At 51.8% G+C, this 21,213-nt stretch overlaps 2 protein-coding genes across 2 annotated transcripts in view; both read left to right on the top strand.

Annotated features, from left to right (window-relative positions):
• Window positions 1-2,851, top strand: part of LOC127191311 (latent-transforming growth factor beta-binding protein 2-like) — a 29,260-nt gene extending 26,409 nt beyond the window's left edge. Inside the window, exons 8-11 of the mRNA XM_051148421.1 lie at window positions 141-305; window positions 539-754; window positions 1,487-1,506; window positions 2,690-2,851. Of these exons, the coding sequence (XP_051004378.1) occupies window positions 141-305; window positions 539-754; window positions 1,487-1,506; window positions 2,690-2,851 (563 nt within the window). The remainder of the gene's footprint in view (window positions 1-140; window positions 306-538; window positions 755-1,486; window positions 1,507-2,689) is intronic.
• Window positions 2,852-3,074: 223 nt separating this feature from the next.
• Ltbp2 (latent transforming growth factor beta binding protein 2) lies at window positions 3,075-21,108 on the top strand. Its single transcript, XM_051148395.1, has 15 exons — window positions 3,075-3,159; window positions 3,446-3,559; window positions 5,337-5,465; window positions 6,127-6,255; window positions 10,519-10,638; window positions 14,949-15,068; window positions 16,077-16,199; window positions 16,420-16,545; window positions 17,091-17,216; window positions 18,274-18,396; window positions 18,497-18,622; window positions 19,110-19,232; window positions 19,868-19,999; window positions 20,278-20,403; window positions 20,915-21,108. The coding sequence occupies exons 1-15, from the start codon at window positions 3,075-3,077 to the stop codon at window positions 21,106-21,108; spliced, it is 1,896 nt and encodes a 631-aa protein (XP_051004352.1).
• Window positions 21,109-21,213: the final 105 nt, after the last annotated feature.

The following is a 21,213-nucleotide window of genomic DNA, read 5'->3' as shown; positions in this document are numbered from 1 at the left end:
TCCTATAGTCCTTACAGTCCTTGTCTCAGTGCCTGTGGCTGACCACACCTCTGCCCATTGCCTTCTGTGCTTGTTTTTTTTTTTTTTTTTTTGGCTCCCACTGGCTACATGCCCATTCCCACATGCCCTATCTGTTGCAGCTGACAAGGCGGTCTCCATGCAACAGGGACTATGCTACCGGTCACTGGGGTCTGACACATGCACCCTGCCTTTGGTACAACGGATCACCAAGCAGATATGCTGCTGTAGCCGTGTGGGCAAAGCCTGGGGCAGCAAGTGTGAAAAGTGCCCCCTACCTGGCACAGGTAACCCCATCCTGAACCCAGCCCTGGCCAGCGGGATACTTCCTCAATGCCAATGGCCACTTAACCCCACATGAGTAGGCCCTTTCAAGCCAAGAGGGTCAGTCTACCTTCCATATTGCAGACCTGGGACTCTCCTTGCAACCACAACTGTCTTGTCCCCTTGAGGGAAGTAAGGGGGCCTCGGCTTCTTACAGGAACCATATGGCTCAGTTCATCCTCTGTTGGATTTTTAGAGGCCTTCAGGGAGATCTGCCCAGCTGGCCATGGTTATACCTACTCGAGCTCAGACATCCGCCTGTCAATGAGGAAAGCCGAGGAGGAAGAACTGGCTAGCCCCTTAAGGGAACACACACAGCAGAGTGGTGGACCCCCACCTGGGACAGCAGAGAGGCAACCACTCCGGGCAGCCACCGACACCTGGATTGAGGCTGAGACCCTCCCTGACAAAGGTATCTGAGCTGAGGTAGATCCCTAAGGACTCCCCTCTTCTTTATAAGTCCCTGCTCAGGCCTTAGGTTCAGAACAGTAACTCTAACTCATTTGCCTGAGGCTCAGGGTGTGGGGATTAGGAAGAGCTTGTATTTGGGCTCTCTGCACCTGAAAATAATGGGGCCATGCCCAGGTCACCCAGAACAGGAGACTAGGAAAAGAATAGGACCAAGCAAACTAGGAAAATGCCAGAATTAGTCCAAGAATCTGGGGCAGAGAAGTGAGGACAGAACTCAGTGGCCATGGATGCAGGACATTAGCTCAGTCACAACAACTCATTGCCTTTCTATGTCTTCTCCCTTAGTCCATGGCCCAGGACAGGGAGGATGGTGGATAACCCACATGATGGGAGAGGGGGGAGCACAGGAGGAGGTCTGTTATGGGTCTGATGGGATTGCTGGGTAGGGGTGGGAAGCCCTGTCACTGGACACCTGGAAGGGATGCAGGAGACTTCCTTTTTCTAGCCAAGAGGTGAGCAGACCTACCCGTATGCTCTCTAGCCTTGGATTTCTGGGGTGGTCAGGCCCCAAAGAGGAGTTGACAGGCTGAGGCAGGTAAAGAGAGTTGCCCTCTGTGCATTGCTCTTCTTGCTGGGGATGCAGGGAGGAGTGCAGACTGTGAAGCAACCAGGCCGTGAGTGGAGAGCTGCTGCCTCCCCTCCCAGAGCTCACGTTGTCATCTTCCTTTCCCAGGTGACTCTCGGACTATTCAGGTGAGTGCGTCTTCCTGTGAAGGAGGAGCTGGATTAAGGTGGCAGAGAGAATGGCATAGATCCCGAGCATAATCTCATGACAGCAGAGAAGGAGGAGGATGGACTGTTTGTTGGCTTTTACTTGGAGAGACCACAAAGTTGAATCAATGACCCATTTGACTGTATGTAGTCTTGGCTGCCATTCCAGCTGGAGCGCTGGACATGAAACCTAGAGCTGGTCCTGAATCTGGCATGTTTTCTGAGCTTGTTTAACATATATCCTCTACGAGGAGCTCACGGGAAAGCAGAAGCACGGCTGTGAATGCCTCAAACCGTTTCCTTGAGTAGAAGGCATCTGGCCCCCTTCCCTGGGCCCAGAATGCCCTAGTGCACCCAAGACTGAGCATCTCTGAGAGCCTCCAGAAGAGTGAATCTGCTTTATCCTTCTCTCCAGTGCTTTACTAATCTGCTGGTTCCTGCTCAACTCCAGCTAACCTGTCTCCATGCACCGTTTCTCCAGCAACCTTGCTTTGCTGCTTAAGAATCACATGCTGAAACCAGCACTCTGGAGGCAGAGGCAGGTGGATCTCTGTGAGTTTGAGGCCAGCCTGGCCTACAAAGTGAGTTCCAGGACAGCCAGGGCTACATAGAGAAATCCTGTGTCAAAGCAAAACAAAGACCAAACAAACAAACAAAAGAAGCACACGCTGTCCTTGCTGATCAAAGCTGCCCTCCCATGCCCTCCCTCATAGTCCCAGCAATGCCGCAGTGTCCCTCCATGCCCAGCTAATTCTTCCTTGCTTCCCTGTGCCCCATCTGTCTCTGCTCATAGCTGTGGAGAGGTGAGCACCAAGTGTGGCTGTGGCTCCTGGCTTCACCGCACTGGTCTTGTGGCCCTGGATGAGCTGGTTAATCTGTGTTGTCACTCCATCTGCGACTTGAGGATCGTATCCTTGATAAGTGCTAGTGTTCCACTGTGCAGCCACCACAGGGCTGGGACAGGACATACAAAATGGCTACAGCGTATAAGGAAGTGACACTTGTTAGCTAACACCGTGGATAGAAAATGCCTAGAGAACCCGCACCAGCAGTAAAAGCATGCTCACTGAGAGCGCTGGACAGGAAGGAGGCGGGGTAAGCGATAGAGAAGCGAGAGAGGTGTATCAGAGGATAAGCCCTCAAAATGGCCTTCATTTCTGCGCAGGTCACAACCGGTGTTCCCCACCTACCTGCCTCAGTACCCGGTGAGTTCCTCCTAGATGCTCCCAAGGTGAAGAGAACAGCCAGATACCTTAGTTTAGTCATGGGGTTCAGATCAGAGGTGGTGAGTGATATGACGCGTGAGCACTCTTTCCGGGAACCCTAAGTCCCTAAGGGGCTGTGCCATTAGTAAGAGATCCCATGATGCTTTGCAAACTCTTTCTTACTCTCACCATGTCTGGCCACTCAGCACATAAATCAAGTCAAAGAGGAGGTGCTAGCTGAAGTAGCAGCGTGGCAGGGGCCCCAGAGCTCTTTCCTCCAGGGGCCTCATCTTACCTCATAACCCTAACCCTGACCTCTCGCGAGAGCTGAGCTCTGAGTCAAGGATGCTGAGCTATCCCTGCCATAGTGTGGACGGGACACCTGCTGCCTCCCACGGCAACAGGGTGCTTGTGCTTGCGGCAACATCTGGTAAACTGCAAGCTGAATTACATGTGAAAGCAAGAGAATGTTAAGTTGAGCATCTGGGAGATGAGGCTGCAGCTATGCCCCAGCAAGCTGGCTGGCCCTAGACAAGTAGCCATTTCGACATTCCTCAGGTTCTTTTACTAGGAGGGGAGGAGGAATATGTCAAGAGAGAGGTAGATGGCGGGAACCCTAGGTGACACTTTTGGGTTTTGGGAGTCTGGACATCAGGGAACACAGAAGCGTCACTGCCAGCCAATAGGCTATGCTTCCTCTCCTCTGTCCTCCCTAGGGGGTGCCACCGGAAGACCTGCGCCACTGTTGCCTGGACAGGACATTCCAGAGAGTCCCGAAGAAGAGCAAGTGACTCTTTCCAGTGGTGGCCTGGTGACACACCGTCCCCCAGGTAGTTGCAGCAGCCCTTGGAGGCTCTCATCCCCCTACTCTGAGTGATGTGGCTGTCCAGAACCAAACTCCAGGGCAGGGCCACGAGTGGAAGTTCTCTCTTGCTCTTCAACCCAATGAATAGACTCCAGCAACTCCGACATAGACAGGAGCCCTGCCTGGGCACTAAAGGGGTGGTCCTACTCAGAGGACTTCAGGAAAGCCATGGGACTTCCTGGAGCATCTTGGGGAATGGGTACTTCTTGAAGAATGGGAGCTCATAGAGTAGGGCGTGAGGTGAGAGGAAGATGAGGCAGTGAGGGCTCTGGCAGTGTCAGCCACCTGCCCACAGGAGGGGTGTTTTGGGGGGGGGGGAAAGGACAGGGTTGTATTGCACAAGGTTTTGTAAGTCTCCAGAGCTTGTATCTAGCTCCCTCCGGTCAGCCACACTGATGAGCGGTGGTGCGGGGGAGAAGCCTGGCAAACCCACCTGGCTGTGGAATGTGCCTTCCACAAAGGCTCATTGTCTGAGGCTCAAGAGAAGCAAGGCTAACACTGTAGGATTGTCATCACTGCTCTCAATGCACGTGTGTGCCCTCTCACGTGCCCTCCCTGTGCCCTTAGCTAGAGGGTCACCTTGAGTAGGAGTTGAGGGTGCCGAGAGTTCTGGATTTCCTCCAGGGAAAGGAGAATGCTGGCAGCCTGATGCAGAGGAGGTAGCAGGTGGGATGGGGGCCTGGCTTTCCTGGGAGTTCTCAGCCGACCTCTCCCAGGATTCAGAGTGAGTCCCCCGAGACTCTGGGGAGCTTCCCTTCCAAGTAGGCAGGAAGGGCTGAGTGCATGGGGAAGTGCTGAGACTGACAGCTTAATTATTCCTGGAGGAAGGGCCATGGGACAGTGAAGACAGGCTGGGCCCAGCAGTGACCCTCAGCTGTGTGTGCAGGTGACAGGGCCACCAGCAACAGCTTCAGTCCTTTGTCTGATCCAGCTTCTGCCCTCTCATCTTCCAACCTCACTCTGAGACGACATTTGGAATCTGTCTGGGGACTGGCTAGGGAGAAGGTGACCTTGCACACAGGCCTCTGTGGGCATCCAGCTTAGTGCAAATTGGCCATGCTGCGAAGGCCCTCTGGGTACCAACTTGGGATACTTCTGACCTACTCTGCTGAAGCTTCTGAATCCTCTCAGGGTAGTGGGACAAGGAAAGAAGTTCTAAGTATGTGGGATATAGAATAAAACAACAGGGTGGACACAGATGAACGCAGTGTTCCCTTATTCGTTTATTGGTTCATTCATTCATTCAAGTATTCATTCATTCACCCACTCATCGTAAGTATCAAGTACTTCCCTAATATTGGAGGTACAAAATAAATAAGCTAGTGTCTTCAATCTGTGTAACCTAGTCGCTAGATCTGTCTGTCAGTCTATGGGAAGATGAGCAGGAGCTTCCAGAGGTGGGTGGCACTGGTTCTCTGGGTAAGATCTGTGCCCACATTTAGTGATGGTAAGGAGGTCATCTATAGAGAATATGGGCTACTAGAGGGCATTGGGTCTGTGTCAGGAGGATGTACTTAAGCTTCTTTATATTGTGCTTCTAATATTGGGGAGCAAGTAGATGTTAATGGCAGAGTGAAGCGTGTACTACAGCAGGGTGAGGAGAGAGCAGGGCATGTTGAGGGGCCTCAGAAGACCACTAGAAATCCACCCACCCTCTCACATGCTAATATATAACATGGCCTCACCCTGAAGGGACCTCACACTCCACTCAGCCATAACCTCTACTTGCTCCATCTCCACAGTCTTCGACCCATGCTTTGCTGGAGCCTCCAACATCTGTGGCCCTGGGACCTGTGTGAGCCTCCCAAATGGATACAGATGTGTCTGCAGCCCTGGCTACCGGCTACATCCCAGCCGCGACTACTGTACCGGTATCTACAGGGTATCCCGTGGCTGCCAAATGGTGGAGACAAATAGGAACAGGGTGTGGGGACTCAAGAGTCCAGGCCGTACAAGATCCAAGTAGTGTGCTCTGGTTGATAGCTTAGGAGGAGAGTCTCTGGGGACACAACCAGCTAGATGTTAATTTAGGATAGGGTTGGGCTGTGGGGGCCACCAGACTCTAGAAGAAAGGGTCCTCAGCCAGAATTAGCATCCTACCCCTCAAAGTGGCCATGTTTCTGCCTGCAAAGCAGACCAAGGTCTTAGCTGGGCTGTCCCCCATGGACATGTTTGAAGCCAAGATACATCATCGGATATCATTCCTGTCTGTCATTTTTGTGTAAAGGAGAAACTCTACTGTGGGCTTGAAGGAGAAAGATAATGACTGTGGGGCCACTGAGGGAAAGGGGCAGTGGGCAGGGAGGAGGCACTGCTCATCACCCAAGGGACTCCTAGTGCCTAAGAGGCCCCAACCGGTTGGCCTATGGCTTTCGGCCTTGGAGACTTTCATCTCTGCCTCTGCCTCCTCTGTGTTCCCTCACCCCTTCCGTGCCACACAGCACCATTCTCTGTGTGAGCAGTTTGCTGGCAGATGTCCAAAGAAAAGCACACTGGCCTCCATGACCTTCTTCCCTGCCTCCTTCCGGTCAGATGACAACGAGTGTCTGAGGGACCCCTGTGCGGGAAGAGGGCGCTGTGTCAACAGTGTGGGCTCCTACTCCTGCCTCTGCTACCCCGGCTACACACTGGCCATCCTGGGAGACACACAGGAGTGCCAAGGTGAGCCAGACCTGCCTCAGGCCTGGGATAGGCCTTACAGTGGGTGGAAGAGAAACCAGGCTTGCGCAGGGTTACCATTGGGAGTGGCAGAGCCTTGGGAAAAGAGACAGAACTCCAGCCTTTATCTGGGAGGAAGCTGAGCTGATGCTCAGACCACAAGGAGGAAAAGGAACCCTAGAACATGGCCAAGTTTGCAAAGGTCACAAGGAATGGTGGCTAGAGCAAAGAGGAGGCCAGAGGCTTGGCTGATGATGGGGAACAAAAGCCGGGGTTCAAGTGACAAGGATGCTTTCCCTTTGGGGAATGAGGGTGACCCATGGGGATAGGTTCTCAGCAGACCAGGGGACCTTTGGGCATTTGGAAGAAGAGTTCTGGTCCCCAGCACTGGGGATACTTGAGCTTCAACCTTCCCTAGGAAGGCCTGGCCACAGATAGGCAACTTTTTGTCAACCAACATCCTGTATGTCTTAGAGTTACTGCTATTGCTGTAACGAAACATCATGACCAAAAGTAATTTGGGGGGTTGGGGAGGAGAGAAGAGTTTGTTTAGTTTACATATCCTGAATCACAGTCCACTGAGGAAAGCCAAGGCAGGAACCCAGAGGCAGGAGCTGATGCAGTGGCCATGGAGGGGTGCTGCTTACTGCCTTGCTCTCCATGGTTTGCTTGATCAGCTTTCTTATAGAACCCAGGACCACCAGCCCAGGGGTATCCCCATCCACAATGGGCTAGACTCTCCCACATCAATCACCAATTAAGAATATGCCCCACAGGCCAATTCTGGAGGAGGTTTCTCAACCGAGGCTTCCTCTTTTCTGGTGACTTTAGCTTATGTCAAATTTAAAACTGTGAAACCCCTTTTAGAACATAAAATATTCCTGTACATTTTTTAAAAACAAATAAATTCAGGGAGAAATAAGGAAGTATCTTCCACACAGTGCCTGGAGATCCAGAAGTAGTTGGGAAGTTTTCACCCTAAGTGTGACACTAACTACCTGTGCTTGGGGCTCACATGCCTGGTGCTAGTCAGCAGGTTGGCAGTGGCCACAGGCTCCCCCTGAGTAACCATGGAGTAAGGAACCCTTCCACCGGCAGTCTCCTCGACATCCATTTCTACCAATCTGGCCTTTAGAATCCAAAGCCATCTCAGTCCTCTCCCTGGAACGTGAGAGAACCAGGTCAATGAATCCTTAGGGAGAACTCTTGTTCGGACTGAGTGGCCAGGTCCCAGGCCTTGTCCTGAGCTCTGAGGACAACCAAACAAGTGATCAAGAATGGTGACTCTATGGAGTCTAGGTGATCAAGCATCTGACTGTAGCGGGGAATTTGGGAAGGTTTCCATGAGCAGGCTGGGTAGAATAGTGACAGTCCCCATTGAACGAGCACTCATTAGACCCAGTGCCATTCTAAGCACCTTATTATCCAAAGGCTACTACTCCACCCCTGGCAGTCCTCAGTCCCACTGCCTGCTTTAGTAACTGAAGCTTCGAAAGGTGTGTTGAGACACCCACTGGCGTTACAACCTGTCACAGCAGCTTTGAACATAGAGGCAAAGTCACGCCCTCTCCAAAGCACGGTTTGCTTCCCATGAGCCACTCCTTCACATGCAGCCACCTGAGGAGCAGCAGCAGGAGTGGGGGGTGAGCAGGAGGTCCAGGGAAAGGCAGCCATTTCTGAACAGGCCTGGCATGCCCTGGGAATAATGGGGTGAAGTCAGGGAGACTAGAGTATGGGCTTGTTAGCAGAAATGGCAGTAGATGAGGCCAACCTGCGAAGTGACTTGAGTGCCGAGCTAAAGTACTTGGCCATTGTCCTGTGGGCAGTGGCTGCCAAGGGAGTTTGTTAAGGGTAGATAGTTTTGTCATGTGGCTGTTGGGGTGCTCAGGGGAGGTGACTCAGATAGCAGGTGACAGAGCCAGGGGAAGGGCAGGGGACAGGGGTTTTCCAGGCTTCAGCAACCTGGATAGGTGCTGCTGCCAGAGGCTTTTTTTTTTTTTTTTTTTTTTTTTTTTTTTTTTTTTTTTTTTACAGGTCCAGCCTAGGAGCTAGCCCTGGGTAAATTATGGCTGCTACAAGGAATGATATTGCCAGAACTGGCCCAGACAAGAGGCTCTGTCCTGTGCCAGCCTGGTGTTCAGATGTTTTTGCTAGCCCTGACAGCTGTGGGAGCGGGGGTGGGGGGGGGTGGGGGGGGGGGGGGAGAGCAGCCTGAGGTCAGCCGAAGTGCTTCTACTCCTGGAGATTAGCTGCTGCTTGAAGGACCTAATCTAACTCAGCATCCACTTAGTGAGTGTTGCCAGTCGCACGAAGCAGTGTTTCATTGTTTTAATCTAGCACTGGTTCATAGGTATAAATTATTCTAAACCATTACATTTTAAGCTCATTTAAATATAAATATATAGAAATTATTTAGCTATTAAGGATTTAAGCAAGAGTTTGCATAATAACTTGCCTTCTAATAAGTATTATCTCTCTTTGTACTTTGGCCCCCAGGTTTCCTCATCTGTGAATTGCTTATTCCTGCCTTTCACTCGTTTTCCAAGTTGTTGCTTTTTCTTGGAGCATTCTAGGTGGACCTTGTGTGGTCTGTTCCGTCTTGTCTGTTTTGTCTGTGTAAGAGTGCTTATGTGGAGGTCGGAGGGCAGCTTTGTTGAGTTTTCCCTCTCCTCCATCTTCATGTGGGTTCTGGGAATCCAACCCAGGTTGGCAGGATTGGGTGGCAAACTCTTGCCCACTGAGCCACTGCTGGCTGGCTCCCTTTCGCTCTATTTTTCATGTGTTGTGGTTTTATTATGTCACGAAGACATTGTGCACTGTCATTACATTTATCCTTATCCTTTTCTGGATGCTTTATCCAGCTGGGGTCTGTCTTTGCATGGCTATTAGGAACCCGTTTCTCCGTGCCCGTTTCTCTCCACAAACTAGTCTCTCCAACACTGTCTGTCTATTAGGCAGGGGTTTTGGCGTCAACAGTTTTATTTCCATCAGGTTTCCAGTTTCCTCTCTGCCTTCCCCTTTTCTTCTTGGCAGTAGAGCTCCTCAGAGTTCGGACCGCTGTTTCTGTTTTCCCTGGGGAGTTGTTGCCAGGAAGGTTCTTGGGTCTGCTCTATCCTGAAGGTCAGGATCTCCATGGGGCCCAAGGAGGCTGTATGTGGCAGCTCTGCTGGGGGCTCCACTGTGAACTGGAGTGATGCAGGAAGGCTTGCCGCCCTGGAAGCACACTGGGTTTTAGGGGAAGGCTTATGCCTGAGCTATGCCTGGTGGCGTTCCTTCTGTGCTCACTGCCAGCCAGGCACTTCGCTCATCTCTTTGGTTCTCATCCGGTCTGTACAAGGTCTCTGTGACGTGTTTGAACCTGGACTAGAGAGGGGGCAAAGGTGAGGCATGATGGCTTTGGCAGTGGAGCCAGGGAGTTGTCACAGGACATAGATGGTACACTGAGCCAGGGTTGGAAACGCAAATAGGACTCTGCTGATAGTCAGGAGGGAAAGGCACTCCCAGCAGAGGCATGTGTGTAAACAGGGTAGGGTAGTGGTCTATGTTTATAATCCCAGGGAGGCAGAGGTAGGTGGGTCTCTGTGAGTTTGAGGCCAGCCTGATCTACAGAGCTGAATTCCAGGACAGCCAGGGCCACACAGAGAAGCCCTGTCTTGAAAAACAAACAAACATATATTTCAAGGAGCATTGGCAAATATATAAGGGTTGGGGCCAGGTTTGTGAACCAAGCTGCAAGTAGGACTAGAAACAGCAAGAAGCCAAGGTAGGGATGAATCAGGTGGGCAGCTTGACCAAGATTGGGCTTTAGAACTATGATGGGGTGTCAGTGTGCTTTGTAGAATGATATAAACCATGCTTTACAGATCCTTGGCTGCCTAAAACACCCCCTGTCCTTCTAGGAAGATCCAGCCTTAAGAAGAATCCTAGTGATAGACCCCATGCCTACCCTACTAGCACTGGGGCAGGCGGAACTTTGTTGGCCCCCTCGGATCATACCATATAGATTGATACCTGACCTCAAGCCCAGCCTTTAAGTCAGGAGGAGAAAACTTCAAGGGCTCCCTTGGGCCCTAGATGTAGCCATCCCTTGGAGAAAAGAGCTCAAGGGGCAACAGGGTCCGACCAGTCTAAGAGATGAACTAGGAATCCCGTCAAACAGTCCTCCTGCAGCAAACGTGCCTTCCTTACCTAGAAGCCTGGTCCATGGCCTTGGGAAAGGATGCTCCAGGGCTGCCTTTGACTCAGGACCATCCTGTGTGTTTGCAGATATTAATGAGTGTGAGCAGCCTGGGGTGTGCCATGGTGGACGATGCAGCAACACTGAGGGCTCGTACCACTGTGAGTGTGACCAGGGCTACATCATGGTCAGAAAAGGACAGTGCCAAGGTAAGGAGTGAGGATAGGGGTCAGCCTGCTGTCCCACACACTACCCACCACCAGCTCCCCTTCTAGCTCTCTTCCACTGAGTCCCTTTAATACTAAGCCAGTTCCTATGGGCAAAGACATATCTATGGACCCCTGAGCCCTCTGTCTTTTGGGTGATATGTTGGCATACAAATCTATACAACACCACAGGAATGGACATCTTCGCACACCTCTGCTCTCTCACCTTAAAAACCGTGTTCTCTTTGTGAATCAGAGGAAGCATTGATCTCTCTGGCAGCTTTAGTACTCTTGCATGTTAATATATAAGCTCCCAGAGGGTGGACCACATCTTTAAACAACCTGCACAGTCCAGCAAAGACTGGTCAACGAATGAGTGAATCAACAAAAAGATCTCTCCTTTCCCACATACTAACCTAAAGGATGGGCTAGGAAGTTGCTAACTTGTCTCCTCACAGACAGGTTTGGACCTGCCACTAGCCTGTCAGCTCTGACACCTATCTTACTTGGTTCTAGAGGGTTCTGGAAGTAAGGGGTGAGTTCATGGACCTTGTGAAGGGGAGGCCTTTCTTTCCACAGTCTACTGCCATGGAAGCAAAGTATGGGTCCCCAGGAGGTCTAAGGAAAGGGAAAATGTGGGTATGGGACAAACTGTCTTCACTCTCAGCATTTCACCCTCTCTCAGTGCCCAAAACTCAGGCCTATGCACGGTGAAGGCTGGGACACATCTCCTTGTCCTTATTAGATCAGTAGAAACAGGACATTTCCAAGAGAACGCAGAGTGAAAAGGTACCTTTCTATGTGCCAGCTGGCCGCTCGGTGCACTTGGTAAGGGAGCCTCATCAGGCACCACAGCGCTACCCATTTGACATTAGGACTTACTAAAAAAGAAAAGCAAAACTAAAGGAAACGAAGCAGGAAATGCCAGAACATTGGAAAGATCAGATGTACGCTAACCCGTCTGTGCTGAGGGCACAGGCTCCAGTGCAGACAGGCCTGGGTTGTATTAATGTCTCATGTTTGGACATGGAAATTGCCATGCTCATCTCAGAGGGCTCATGTGCTAACATACACAAGATGCTTAGGGCCACCTCGAGCACACTGTACGGCCCTCTGTTTATCATGTCCCGATGCCCCCACATCCGTGTCCTACGTTCCCTGGCTCTGTCCCATCGGGAGGATAGGTTCTAGACAGAATCTGGGAGGTCAGGCTGAGTTCTTGGCCCTGGGCAGCCACTCTGGGGCTGTTGAAAGAATGATGTAGTTTGTGCACTTCTCCAACTTTCCGTCGGTAGCCACAGGCCCTGCCCATCACCCTGGGAGCCCAGTCAATTTCCTCTCCCTTTCTTCTTCCTCCAAAGATGAAACGACTCCCTCCGCTGAAACCTGAAGTCTCTGGAGGGACTGTGAGGTCTGGACAGCGGCCTATGCAGCAGCCTTGATGGCATTTCCACAGTGCCCAGTTTCTCCTTAACACTCCAGGGCCTTGGCTGTCTTCAACCCTCACCCAAGGTCCCCTGAACTTCTGGCTCCTGCCTCCTACTCCCACTTTGTACTCTTGCCGGGGAACACAGATGGGTGCCCTCGCAGCTCCCCATGCAGAGACTGATCCCTGGAGAGAGAGAGAGGCTCAGGGATCCTCCCAGGGTACAGACGGCAGACTCACAAATCAGTCCCCGGTGTGACCACCCCGTGGATCCCTTTAGCAGTCTCTTTTAGTGGCCTTCTACTAATAACGTGCATTATTTTAGGCACGTCGTCTCATGTGTTGGTTAGCAAACATTTTTTGAGTGCCAGCTGTATACCAGCCATGGCCTGGGAATGAAGCCATAAAATATTCCCCAGACCAACCGGCATACTGGACTCTACCAAAACATATCACCATATCATTAAATTAAAACTCAAGCTCTTGACTAGACAGAAGAATCTCCAGCCGGCGGGAGGCTCCAGTTTAGCTACCATGAGTTACAGGGAGCAGCCTCGGGCTATCTGGTGATGGAGATCACTCCATCCAGAATTTTCCTCTACATCTATTGATCTGCTTGTCTGGTGGCCCTGCCCTATCCACTCCCATTCAGGAGAGGCCGTCCCTAGCTCAGGTAAAGACTGAGGGCCTACTCTGGTCTTCTGACCTCTCTGTCTTCCTGGCTGGCAGATGTTTCACACTGTGGCATCACCGTCATGCCCTGGGGGCTCTGATCTGAGAGGAAAGTTGGGAGTGGCATAGCGGCTCACCCTGGGCTGAGCTTCACAACCCCCAAAATTAGTTAAAGAGAGCAGAGTGGAGCTTGTGTCTCAGTGGCATCTCGTGTCTCTCAGGAATCAGTGGAGAAGTCTAACCCCTGCTGCCTTACTCCAGTATTTAGACTAACAGAATAGTCAGTGTCTGGTATATTCCCAGTCCCCATGAAAGAAAGAAGACATTTGGAGGTTGCATCCAATGATGTGCTTTGGTTCCTAAGTTATGCACATCATATCCACTCATACCTTGTTAGCTGTCACTAAACTTTTAGTGCCATAAGGGACCAGGAAGTGAAAACATACCATGACCCAAAAATAGAAAGGAAGGCTATTTTTGGAACATTAGTGAGTCCCACATCTCCTAAATGCCCAGGCTCCAGCGCTTCATACACCTCCTCAAATGTACCTGACACATTGCAGATAGGACAAGACTTGGGGGTCCTTTCCTCTCGACAAATGCCATCTTCCTACCTTGCTGATGTCTGAAAGAATGGTTCTAAAACTATTTTTGAAAAATCAGCATGGCCTTATAGGGATCCTTGCTGCAACACACACACACACACACACACACACACACACACACACACACACACACAAACCCTTTCATCTCCAACAATCTCATATCCCTGGGAAAAGGGCCACTTCTCCTTCCCAATGGCTTTATCCACCTTCCTTCAGATACTTCAGCCAGGAGCAGCAGGCTCGGTGCTGATTCTGTCTCCTGGGCAGCCAAAGTTGGAGGTCCTGAGTCCATTATGTCCCCCCATTTACCTTTACAGAGCCCCGTAGGATAGTTCCGCTTAGTGTCCTGACAACCCAGCTAGAGGCTTATGGCGGCCCTCTTTCCAGAGATGAGCCTTGTTACCTAGAAATTGTAGGTGTCTTTGCAGAGGATGTGTCCTCCTCTTCTAGTCCCTCAGGGACAAACTCTGGGCTTGCAAAGCCCAGGTCCCCTGGGACAGACAGCTATGATGGCTCCTGATTTGTGCAGGCTAGAGGACTTCTCTTCCTCCTTTCACCCTGTGCCCTGCTCTGGTCTTCTCTGCACTGTCACCAGCAGCCGTTAGTTCCTTTGCAGGAAGCCTGCCTTCTCTCCCCTGGCCCGTCTTCTGTGTTGCCCCTTCTGTGCAGCAGGACCCTTTGGTTTGCCTAAGCTGCTGGATTTTCCTCCCAAAGCAACATTGCTAATTTAGGAGGATAAATCCTCCTGTTTCCTTTGAAGCTTGGCCAACCTGCTGGCCGGGCATTTTAATATTTGGGCAAGAAGAGCGCATTGTTCTTATGTGGTTATGGCCCAGACCTCTCCCCCTCACTTCATCCTCTGGCTACCTCAGATGCTGGAGCCCTGACAGGCAGGTCACTAATGAAGAATGCTGCACTTGCATCCTTGGGGCAAAGCTTCTCTTTTTACTGTCACACTCTCTCCTTTGTCCCCTCTCCCCTCGCTTGCCCTGCTGGTACTCAGACTTCAGCCTTGCTGCCTGAGGTCTCTGGATCTTGGCAGAATGAGCACTAAGAGCCTATTGGCTAGAAGAAAAGCAGAGGAGATTTGCCAGCCTCCACCCTGTAGTCTGCACCCTGCCTCAAGACAGGTCCTGGCCATACCCAAGAATGAAGTTCAATTCAGCCTTCACTTCCTGGCTTTCACTGCCCTTTGGTGTTGCCATTGTCCAGGGTCCTGTGGTAGCAGTCCGGCTATCTGCTGCCCCACTGATGGCCACCCCTTGTAAAAGCTTAAGCATTCACCAGGGGTGAGATGAAGGACTGTCCCAAATAAGCCAGTGTGAAGCTTATAGCTCTTAAACTTCCTACAGCTAACAGTACCCAGAGCCTACTGCAGCCACCTAGGGCGTTTTTCCATTTTTAAGTCCTTTCATTCAGCTTTGCTCTGGGATAGTGAGGAAGGGAGGTGGGGTTGGAAACACAGGGCATCTCATTCTTTCCTAGTGTTCATCTATACAGAAATGGACATCCGTTTCCCCACACAGGGCAGGGTCAAGGATTTACAGACACGATGAACCCATGGGTTGTGGCTCTCAGAGATGACCAAAGGATGGACTGTTGTTTTATAGATATCAATGAATGCCATCACCCTGGTACCTGCCCTGATGGGAGATGCGTCAATTCCCCTGGTTCCTACACTTGTTTGGCCTGTGAAGAGGGCTACACAGGCCAGAGTGGGAACTGTGTAGGTAAGGGCTGACTGCCAAGGCACTGGCGGGGGAGGGGGACATCATTTGGTGTTGGGATGGCTGGTTGAGCCCACACACAGGGAGGGGAAGAGACAGGCAGACAGAAGTGGCTTAGATCATATTGTCCCCCCATCATCCAGTTAGAATCTTAGATGACGGCGAGCATGCTGTGGGTGTGCTTCAGTTACGGGACTCTGCCCTCTGAATCAGCTAGGGTGGGGCCCTCCTCTGCTGCCTAGCCACATCCGTTCTGATGCTCTATCCCAAATTCCCAGAAGCTCCTGTGGTTGTCTTCTGTGGAGTGGGATGAGAAGGGCTCGGGGGGTCTTAGACTGGATGGTGACCAGGGCCAGACACCAGGCCCTCGGCTTTCCTACAGTAAAGTACTGCGTAAGGAGCAGAGTGCCATGCACTGGAGAGCAGTGGAGCATCTTGTTCCCAGAAGAACTCCGTGTTGGTGGGAAGAGGGTTGCTCTTTCCCCTCAGCCCCCGCAGGAAAAAGGCCCAAGGCTCTGGTGCCAGGAGGGGCCGTGTTTTGAATAGATGCTTTGAGGCTCTGGGGAGAGCAGATGGTTCCCAGGCCCTCAAGACAGCCACGGCCACCCAGGCCTGGCCTTTCTCCACACTGCCCGCCCACAGACTGAGACTGTTTGTTGAGGGGTAGAACAAGGGTTTTTGGGTGGCAGGTAAGAGACTTGACTGGGTGAGACTCACAGCAGAGTAGGTCAAGGGTCTTGGACTCCTTATTTCTAGCATTCTAGGCGGCTTTTCCAGGACTAGGCAGGGTGTTCTATATTACTATAGGAGGCTGAGGAGCACCCAGCACAGTATGACCCTGCTCTACCTGCATGAAATAAAGGAATGTGGCTTTGCAGCTGTCCAAGGGTGGTCCACACGCCCTCTGAAGGCTGGTTCCATGATGAGCTCATGGATATCTAGGCTTGCTAGAGTAGGGAGTAGTGCAAGGGGGAGAAGAGGCCAGTGCGCCATCTTGGACTTTATCCACAGATGTGAATGAGTGTCTGACCCCGGGGATCTGTGCCCATGGAAGGTGCATCAACATGGAAGGCTCCTTTAGATGCTCTTGTGAGCCAGGCTATGAGGTCACCCCGGACAAGAAAGGTTGCCGAGGTACAAAGATGTACCCTTCTCGCACAGGCAAACCAAGCCTGCAGCATCTTTCCCCACCCCACATGGCAACCCCTGCAGCCATCCCTGAATTATCCCATCAGGCCCAAGGCCTATTTTACCATTTGCCAAAACCTGTCCTTTACACCCTCCCTGCCCACCTGTGAGTCTTCGGCATGTCTGCCCTGTAGGATCCCATACAGAACTCAATGTCTTGTTTCAGATGTGGACGAGTGTGCAAGCCGAGCCTCGTGCCCCACCGGCTTGTGCCACAACACCCAGGGTTCCTTCAGATGCTCAGCCTGTCAGAGTGGGTACTGGGTGAATGAAGATGGCACTGCCTGTGAAGGTAACGCAGGAGAGACAGTGACAGAATATAGGCCTTCCTCCCTCTTAAATAACATCTATTTGTCCTCCAGCCTAAGTCTGACCCTGGGGCTCTGTGGGTTAGGTTAAAGGGAACTTTGGGGGACTTGGCCACAAGAGAGCTTCAGTTGTTCTAACTTCCAAATTAAGAAATGAGACAAATGGTCACAGAGACAAGAGGGAAACTGAAGTGACAAATGATGGGGCGGGCCTATAATCCTGGCACTTCGGGGGGTGGAAGCTAAGGATCAGGAGTTTGAGGCCAACCTGAGCTACATAGTGAGTTGGAGGCCAACCTGAGCTACATGACACTGTCTCAAAGAGGTAAGCTGGATGTAGGGCTCCCCTTGGAGCTTTCTAGGAAGGAAGTATCAAGTCACCTTATAGAACATATAGCCAAGGCTTGCCCTTCTTTAGAGGCCCAGAGTGTTCTCTAAACCCAGAGATGGGCAAGAGGTGTTGTGAGGCAAGGCCTCGTTGGTGGGAGTGGCCTTCTGGGTCCGTGGCCACAACTGTCTATCTGCCTAGACCTCGATGAATGTGCCTTCCCTGGAGTCTGCCCCACAGGAGTCTGCACCAACACTGTGGGCTCCTTCTCCTGCAAGGGCTGCAACAAGGGTTATAGGCCCAGCCCTCTGGGCAACAGCTGTGAAGGTAAGAGACCCCCGCCCTGTGGGAGAGCACAGATGGGATACAGTAGACTAACAAGATCTCCCCTTAAACCTGAGATAGTGGGCAAGGGACACCCATAAGTACCCCTTCCCTGGAACAAGTCATGAGAGCGGTTGATGTCGGGTCTCACTGCCATGAAGGCGCTGGTGTGCAGGCTGCAATGTCTCAGGAGCACAGAGGGACAAAAAGAGTGTTGGCCTAGACTTTCAAGCTTCCTTGTTATAACCAGCTTCTAGAGCAGGGGGTTCTCAACCTTTGGGTCTCGACCCTTCTGGGCAGTCAATGAGACCCTTTTGGAATGGCCAGATATCCTGGATATAAGATATTGACATGATTCATAACAGTAGCAAAATTATAGTCATAAAGTAGCAAGGAAACCATCTTATGGTTGTGTGGGGGGGCCAGTCACCACAACACAAGACGCTGAATTAAAGGGTCACGGTATTGGGAAGGTTGAGGACCACCGCTCTAGAGCACCCAGTGTGCTTTGCAATGTGTTAATAATGTCTATAATCCTAACAATCAAGAGGCCTAGTCAGGGCGATGGAGTTCAAGGCCAACCAGGGCTACATAGTGAGAGAGTCAGGGTGGGGACAGCAAGATGTGATGGTCCAAGCTGGTAGTCCTAGCATCTGGAAGATGGAAATAAGAGGATCCAAGGTCATCCTCGGCTATCTAGCAAGTTGGAGGCAAAGCCAGTGTTAGCTACCTAAGATCCTATCTCAAAACAAACAAGAGAAAAAAAAAAAAGAGTTTCTGTTATCTTTCTTAGGCTCCCTGCATCTGTTTCCTTGATTTATTTCTCATTGCTTCTCAGCCAAGACAGGGGAAGGAGGCTTTGGTTTCCTTGGGCCGGGACAACTGGGCACGAAGGAAGCCAGCCAGGGCTGGACCAAATGGAAAGATCTATTGTCACCTTTCTCCCCATGGCTCTCTCATTAGCTTCACCTGCTGTGCTGCTCTGGGGAGGGAGATAAATATCACTGTGGGTCCAGCCCCTCAGGCAGGTGATAGGTCCTTCCCCTGTGTGGCCCTACAGATGTGGACGAGTGTGAAGGTCCCCAGAACAGCTGCCTGGGAGGAGAGTGCAAGAACACAGAGGGCTCCTACCAGTGCCTCTGTCCCCAGGGCTTCCAGCTGGCCAATGGCACCTCGTGTGAGGGTGAGTACCCCAAGTCTCCCCACCAGGAACAGGGGACACTGAGTGTCTGCAGAGGCGAGGGCATCCCTGGAGACACTCCCTTCTCATCTTGCCTCTGCAGACGTGGACGAGTGTCTTGGGGAGGAGCACTGTGCTCCTCATGGCGAGTGCCTCAACAGCCAGGGGTCTTTCTTCTGTGTCTGTGCGCCCGGCTTTGCCAGTGCTGAGAGGGGCACCAGATGCCAGGGTAAGAAGTCAGCACGGTCGCGTCTGAAGTCCCCCAGCAGGGCTGTTAGAGGCCGGGTCTATAGCAGAGTCCCATCTGAATACCATTACTGGTGTAGATAGTGTGCCCACAGCCTGCGGGGTGGGTGGGGGTGGGGAGGACAGGGGAAGGACAGAGGGTGGAGATGATGGGAAGGCTGGGGGGGAGGGGTGGCGTGTGAGATATCCAGGCTTGTAAAGAAGGACTCAGAGTGTGTCAGAGGGCCTCTCTGTGATGTCTGTGGCAGACAAGCATGCTCTCCAGAGTCTCAGTGTCACCTTTCTACTGTGGACAGAGCCCCAGCATGGCCTCGGGTTCCCAGCTCTGGATGGTCCCTTGATCTTCCTACCCCAAGCTTCTCCCTGGCTTTCCTACGGGCTTCCTCAAGTCCAAAGGAAACTGCTTGGGGCTTCCAGAGCATTCTAAAGAGACCCATAGCTACATCTGCTGACTGCTATCTCTATCGTAGATGTGGATGAATGTGCAGCCGCAGACCCATGTCTGGGAGGGAACTGTGTCAACACGGAAGGCTCCTACAACTGTCTGTGTGAGACTGGCTTCCAGCCCTCCCCAGAGAACGGAGAGTGTGTAGGTAAGGACTCTAAGGATGGGACAAGGCTCTGCCTCACTTCTGCCCATTTCTATCCCTGGGAGCTCCTTGGCTCCCTGGAACAATGAACATAGCTTCTCAGGAAGTAAAGCATTTTCTACAAAATCCAAAGTAGAATGCTTTTTATTGAGATTCTGATGACCTGGGAAAATGTCCGAGGCTGGCACGATAAAGACAGCCATCATCTTTATACCAGCAGAGCCTAGTTTTAAAGGCCAAGTACGTTCAGTAGATACTAAACACCTGCTATGGTCAATGTCTTTTGGTGGGACAGATGGTTACTGACTATCTTGAAAACTGGATAAAGGAGATAGATGTTGAAGAAAGCTCCCTGAACCCCACCGGGATGAACATGGCACAGAGTGCTCTACCAGGGATGGGAGGCAAAGTACTCACTCAGAGCTTCCCAAGTGGCGTATAGTTCTCTTTCTAGATGCTCAGCCTGAAAAGTCTGCTGAGTTAATCTGCTGGGGGGGAGGGGGTGAGATGAGCCAGTGATTTGAGATGGACCAAGGAGCTCAGCAGTTGTGGGATATGAGCTTGTAATGTCAGCAAAGTGGGGCCAGAACAGTGACCTTAGCCACACATCTGCCCCCTTCTCATGGCTCTGGGGACAGATATTGATGAGTGTGAGGGTGACGCAGACCCAGTATGCGGAGCCTGGAGGTGCGAGAACAGCCCTGGTTCCTACCGCTGCATCCTAGGCTGCCAGCCTGGCTTCTACATGGCCCCAACTGGAGACTGCATTGGTGAGAGGGAAGGAGGAGGTGGAGGTGGGAGGGCCGAGGAGGGCTGAGCATGTCTGGCTTGCCCTGCATTGAACTAGAAACAGTTTCTCCCAAGGATATTGTTTGGGCAGTTGTTTGAAGTTTGTATATTTTCCATACAGTGAATTTTACACAAAAATTGAGGAGGAATGTTACAATTAAGGCTATCTTGTGCTGTGTCCAAGGGTTTTTTTTTTTTCTTTTTTCCTTTCAAATCTTGAGCATGCACACCCTCTATCCTGGTCCCCATTATCCCCCAGACATAGATGAATGTGCCAACGACACTGTGTGTGGGAGTCACAGCTTCTGTGACAATACGGACGGCTCCTTCCGCTGCCTGTGTGACCAGGGCTTTGAGACCTCACCCTCTGGCTGGGAGTGTGTTGGTGAGAAGCAGCCCGCGGGCTACCCAAGGTCTGGGCTAGGAAAGGCCCTTGGGCCCATCTCATTGCCACTAAGTTTTGTCTTTCTTGAAAGGAAGTGCTAGGGCATGAAACATCAATGCTTACATGGTTCTATCATAGGACCCCCAAAGGGGAATCAAGAAAAGCTCAAGGGAGAGAGATTACCCCTCCAGTTAGCATTACTGCTGGGAAGGTGGGAGAAAATGGCTAATCCTGTCATAGAAGAAGCAAGCAAAGGAGAGACTTCCTGTCCCACTCACTTCCCTAGAGAACTTTTATAACCGTTTTCAGCCCTACCATGCCCTCTGCCCACCAGCCCCGCTTCCTGCTAATTCATATCCATGTTTGCCTCCTCCAAGCACAGTTCTCTCGTGGGGGGGGGGGGAAGGAGGTGGAGGGCGAGGGGGAGAGCCTGCCTAGCTGGCCTGGAATCAGAGGCAGGGTGCATTTGTTTCCTCTTCTCTGTACACGAGTCTGTCCTCGTGCCTGGCAGACGTGAACGAGTGTGAGCTCATGCTGGCGGTATGTGGCGAAGCACTCTGTGAGAACGTGGAAGGCTCCTTCCTGTGCCTTTGTGCCAGCGACCTCGAGGAGTATGACACCCAAGAAGGACACTGCCGTCCTCGGGCGACTGGAGGTGAGACCTGGAAGACTCATGGGCCCCTTCCCTCCTGCCGCTTTCCGTGAGGACTCTGGCTTATAAAAGTTGTCCATTCATCCAGCTCCCGCCACTTAGTGAGAGTTCGTTGGGCTGGTGTTGGGGGTGTGGGCTAGGAATGGATTATCGAGGGG

The sequence above is a fragment of the Acomys russatus genome, chromosome 1 (assembly GCF_903995435.1).
Source record: "Acomys russatus chromosome 1, mAcoRus1.1, whole genome shotgun sequence".
In the NCBI taxonomy this organism is placed as follows: Eukaryota; Metazoa; Chordata; class Mammalia; order Rodentia; family Muridae; genus Acomys; species Acomys russatus.
Note: the sequence above shows the minus strand (reverse complement) of the source record. Positions and strands in the feature narration are given on the sequence as shown.